The sequence below is a fragment of a genome (assembly GCF_019968955.1).
Source record: "MAG: Porospora cf. gigantea A chromosome Unknown PgA_NODE_1835_length_4728_cov_382.931, whole genome shotgun sequence".
In the NCBI taxonomy this organism is placed as follows: Eukaryota; Apicomplexa; class Conoidasida; order Eugregarinorida; family Porosporidae; genus Porospora; species Porospora cf. gigantea A.
Genome location: NW_027151461.1, coordinates 1 through 4728, shown reverse-complemented (window position 1 = coordinate 4728; position 4728 = coordinate 1). Strand labels below are relative to the sequence as shown.

The following is a 4728-nucleotide window of genomic DNA, read 5'->3' as shown; positions in this document are numbered from 1 at the left end:
CAAAATCTGTTTTCTGGTTCCCCAAGGAGGCAATCTAGTGCCTGAGTACGAATTTGCAGCAGAAATCATTGCGGATTACGATATTCTGCCTAGTCTCCACTTTGTCAACGATGCGGCCGTGATACTTGACGCCTCCAGTGCCGTGTTTGATGTTGGAGCCCAGCAGAAGCTACCGATTGTCCCAAGCCCTGAACTTCGTAAGCTGGACCCCAGCATATGGGAAGACAAGTAAGCACCAGCAAAGCCAATCACCCAGTGAGGTTGTTCCGCTTGGAATCTGCTGTCTGGGCCAACATTTTTTTCTACTGCTGTATTTCTACTCCCTGGGGTGCTTGGAGGCAGCGACAGCAGACCTGATAACGGGGCAGCTGGTGGTTAAGTCCATGAGTACCGGACTAAGCACGGTGGATGAAGATGGGTGTCCGCTTTGGGCCGATCTCCAGGGCGTAGTCAGCAGTTTTGCCACGAAGAACAGGGCCGCCCTGTTCTTCGTGGCGACATCGTGGTCTGCACGGATTCTGACGGTGGAGACAGACACTCAGTTTCAATTCTCCTGCTGGGATGTATGTGACACTACAATGGCCTCCGAAATGAGCCCGCCTCCCAATGACGACGACATGTGTGACGTCGTCACGTTGAAGGATCTGTTTTTAGTTCGTGATGCACCCTTAAAGGTGGCTTTCACGGATAAGATGGGGACTCTTAGCGTACTGACCCTCCACCACCCTGCATTTGAGGATTACTACGTTATCGAGGAGAGGAACTGGGCAGTACCGAACTTTGGGCTTCGACATCAAAGGATACACGAAGACTGTAGAGTTTAGAGCAGACAAGGGATTGTGCGTAGCGCTCGAAGGAAGCCGTTCGGACTAAGAGGTGTGTTGTGGTGAAATCTTGAATCAAGGAGGGATCCAGTGGCTGGTCCTGACCTTCTCCAACAAAGCTCTCGCCCAGACCTCTTCGTGACCCCAGTCCGGCCTTACTGACATCAGGCCGCTCGGCAGCTTCCACGATGGCAATGGCTTGCCGGCCATGAGACACGAGTCACGAAAAGCCGATTCCAGGTCGTCAATCGGTTCTCTAATGGTCTCAGCGCCGGCGAGGGCACGCTGAACGCGATCGATCATTGGGTGAGACCTTCGGAGATAGCACGGACTTGAGGGAGCACTGCGGAAGAGCAGGTCGACGTTAGCTCTCAGCAGCGGTGCCGTTGTCTCCTCCCGCGCCGCCCAGGCGCCATTCTGCAACCAACTGGATCGCAGTCGGGCCCTCCGCCTAGTATACTCCGACGCTGGCACCTGGTCTGCGCTGACTGCAGCGATGAGAGACAGCGGAGGGAAGTCTCCGTCATTGAGCGGTAGCCGGCGAACGCACGACCCACGGGAAGACGTCTCAGTGCCTCGAGTTACTCTTCCCCGACACACCATCACATCGGTCATCTGCCGCGCATCGCAGTGCACATGGACGCGAGTCCGATCTAGACGGAGGCCACGAGTGTAAAGACGACGGCGAGGACTCAGCTTTGTTTGAGTGCTGACATCAACCATCGACTTGCTGTCCACATCGTCGTCGTTGGCACTCAGGGCACTCTGCATCTCTCGGATGCAGTTCTCGAGTCCAGGCACTGCCCGCTTCTTTGCAGCTTCGCGCTGCTCCCGATCTTCCACTATACCTCTAATCACGCGATCTGCTGCGCGGAAACGCAAGTCATGTGACTGGTCACGCTTCCACCGTCTCCTCCACAGCTCCTCCTGCAGCACTTCGGTTATACGTGCCTTGATGTCCTCTACCTGCAGTTGAAGCTTACTTATGCGCACGCGATCGTCCTGTGCACTTACCTTGGCCTTCGGCCGCTGTACCACGGTGCATAGCTGTTCGAACACGTCCTGCAAGTCGCCTAGTCTCGCCTTTATAGCGGGCAGCTTGGCGTCATCGGAGAGTGGCGCAGGCACCAGCAGCTCGCTCCCGTTGACGGCGAGGCACTTCTGTGCCTCATCTAGGAGTCTACGGAGTCGGTCGAACCAGGCCGTTTTCCAAGAGGCAGAGGCCACCCGCTCACGGAGTCGGATCTGTCGCACTTCATCTGCGCGGTCAATGGTCTTGACGTAGCTGTGCCACGCCGAGGGGTCGGCGTGGTGTTCGCCGAAGACCATACCGCCTTCAGCTAGCACGGCGTGCTGGGGCAGTAGATAGTGAGGCTCTCCAATTGCTTGGCCGCGAGTGTATTTGTTCAGCAAGGGGTCGGCTGTATGCACCACAAACCCCAGTCGGCGGGTTCGGATACAGTGCTGCGCGGCCACCTGTTGTTCCGGGCTCGGATTCGTCAGGACGAACTGCCCTTCATCGTCAGGGCCACGTATAAAGACCCAGACAGGCTGGGTGTCGTAGCTCTCGGCTGTACGGCGTACTTCCTCCACTCTGTTCATGTCGGCCTTGGCCTGCAGCTGGGCCCTCTCCCGCCCTTCATCAGTACCGTCGTCTAGGCGGCGGTTTTGCTGTTGCGCTCTGAGGACGGTGGCGCCGTCTACAACGTCAGCTCGGAATATCCCTGGTCTTCGAAGCAATGTGCCGAAGATGGAACACGCTCCCATCTCATCACGCGAATGAGCGAAAACGGAGCGGTAACGGCAATCGCGACCCATGCACCCGTGCGGGATGCGTGGACAGAGGACGGCACGTCTGGGTGTGTTGAAATGCGAGGCGACTAGCTCACGAGGAGAGTGCGCGTTGGGGCAAAAGTAATGGTCTATACCCTTACTCGAACACAGAGACGCAAGCTGAAGCAGGTCGTCGGGATGAACGACCTCCCCAAACGAGTTCAGCGGCTTTCCAACGGACTCTCCCTTGAACGAGCGCTCGTATCGCTCCAGCCAGAGGCGGTGGGACTGCGCCGCTTGGCTGCGAACGGCCACAGAATGCACCAAGTCTTTCCGCTCTTCGGATGAAAGCGGGGCAGACAGTCGCAGCTGACCGTTGCGGCGGCGTACCTCTAGTCCAGCTAACACTCCCAGTGGACACTGTCGCACAGGGCATTCTCGAGCGCAGTGGCCTATAGCAATGCGCTTCTCCACCGGGTGATGGGCGTAGCTACATCTCCCAGGGCAGGATGCTACCTTGCACCAAGTACGCTTATATGTGTGGACCTCCGAAAGAGTGGCGGTGATGTACCCACGCAGCTCCTCTCCGACCAGTGGTTCGACGTAGTAGCGCAGATGAAGACCCTCTGGCTCAGCAAGCCATGGGTTGCTCCGCTGGTGCTGAACTACGTAGTCGGCTGCCACCTCCACGCTGCTCTCGAGCTCTCTGGCCGTCAGAGAATCGACGATAGCGGTTACCAGCTCTCTGTCGGCAGACCGATGGACACGATCAAGACGCGACACATGAACTCGAGTCGAGTGACACCGTGTAGGTCCTGAGGGGCGGTAGACGCACGGAACGTCTCCCTCCCGGGAAGGCGGAGTACGGATTTTTTGAGGTCCGAGGCCCATTAATCACAAAGTGTTCATTAATCGCCGACAACTTAAGTTTGCGCCCCACAAACCCCACAGCTGCGTTCTCCAGCACCAATCTACCTCACAGAGAGAACACCTCCAGCACCAATCTACCTTCAATCGTGGCCCCGAAACCTCCTCACAGCGAAACGTGTAATATTTCAGTTCTCTTATGCATGTGGGGCCATTAGATACTTCAATGTTGACAAAGGTCCTCTTGAGCACCGAAGGTCTGCATTCCACATGTAAAGGACCTTTCTAAAAAAGTATTCTTGCCGGCACGACGCTTCTCCAAGTTCCCTTCAGGAACCAAACGATTGTAGAATAAGAAGTTTGCTCGGATAAAAACAGGTTCAAAATGGCTAATGCCTCAAAAATGGGATGAATGAAAGGCCGGCGCTGCAAGGAGAGGACTCGAGTCGTCCTGAGCTTTCCAGTGCCTTGGCGTGCTGACTGACCGCGAAGTTGAAGGCGTAGTCGACGTCAGCGACACGCCGTCCCTCGGAGAAGCGAAACATCTTTACGTCCAGCGATTGACCTAGCGCGGTGCACTCCTCAGGGGTCACTGCAGCGTCGGCTGAGGCGTTGGCGACCACAATGTACCACCGTACTCGCTGAGCAAAAGTTGGGTCATCGTGAGCAAAGTCGAGAGTATCGCGTACCCACTCCTTCATGTTGATGAGAGACGTTCGCTCGCCACAGTCAAAGCAGAAAAACACAACATCCACCGATTCAAGTGCGGCTGTGTGGCAGACCACGCCCTCTCACCTCGCGTCACTGTTCGTGATGTGCCGCCCAAGCTCCAAATGTGGAGCTTTACGCTGCGGCCGTCCACCTCCCCTCGGCTGACATGCAGCGTCATGTCACCATTATTCGGCGGTAGTGGTCTCCGAGTGAACGTCTGGATAAGCTCATGCTTGCCGGAGGCGTCGTCACCCGCGACGAGGAATCGCACAAGCAGATCTGTTAAAAACAGACCAGCAACTTACCGTAGCCCATAAAAAATGAAAATACCAAGGTTCTAACACTTTACAAGAATCGTGCCGATCACCAACGGATAACTTTGGCGCTTCTGCTTGGCACCTGGGGCCATAGATACCTGCATATAAGGCAATGGCAATGCGGGTAGCAATGACGGTGGCAATGAGGAAGGCAATGGCAATGCGGGTAGCAATGACGGTTGCAATGGCATTTGGGCTGGAGGCGAGGGGGAACGGGGTAGCAGCTCAACATGTTC

General features: G+C 56.2%; 3 protein-coding genes across 5 annotated transcripts; 1 reads left to right on the top strand and 2 right to left on the bottom strand.

Moving 5' to 3' along the window:
• Positions 1-824, top strand: KVP18_000961 (uncharacterized protein; the record flags this gene model as incomplete). Of its 2 annotated transcripts, XM_067950507.1 has the most annotated exons (2): positions 1-228; positions 257-824. In XM_067950507.1, coding segments are annotated over 2 exons (796 nt in total), but the record flags the coding sequence as incomplete, so codon positions are not given. The 2 variants fall into 2 exon arrangements, with proteins under 2 accessions (XP_067811940.1, XP_067811939.1); XM_067950506.1 differs by having other exon boundaries at positions 150-824.
• A 75-nt stretch (positions 825-899) lies between these two features.
• KVP18_000963 (uncharacterized protein) lies at positions 900-3488 on the bottom strand (the record flags this gene model as incomplete). Its single annotated transcript, XM_067950513.1, has 1 exon — positions 900-3488. The coding sequence occupies one exon, from the start codon at positions 3486-3488 to the stop codon at positions 900-902; it is 2589 nt and encodes an 862-aa protein (XP_067811943.1).
• Positions 3489-3853: 365 nt separating this feature from the next.
• On the bottom strand, positions 3854-4490 carry KVP18_000962 (uncharacterized protein; the record flags this gene model as incomplete). 2 transcript variants are annotated; one of them, XM_067950508.1, is made up of 3 exons in its annotated part: positions 3854-4233; positions 4260-4454; positions 4481-4490. In XM_067950508.1, the coding sequence occupies 3 exons, from the start codon at positions 4488-4490 to the stop codon at positions 3854-3856; spliced, it is 585 nt and encodes a 194-aa protein (XP_067811941.1). The 2 variants fall into 2 exon arrangements, with proteins under 2 accessions (XP_067811941.1, XP_067811942.1); XM_067950509.1 differs by lacking the exons at positions 4260-4454; positions 4481-4490 and having other exon boundaries at positions 3854-4165.
• Positions 4491-4728: the final 238 nt, after the last annotated feature.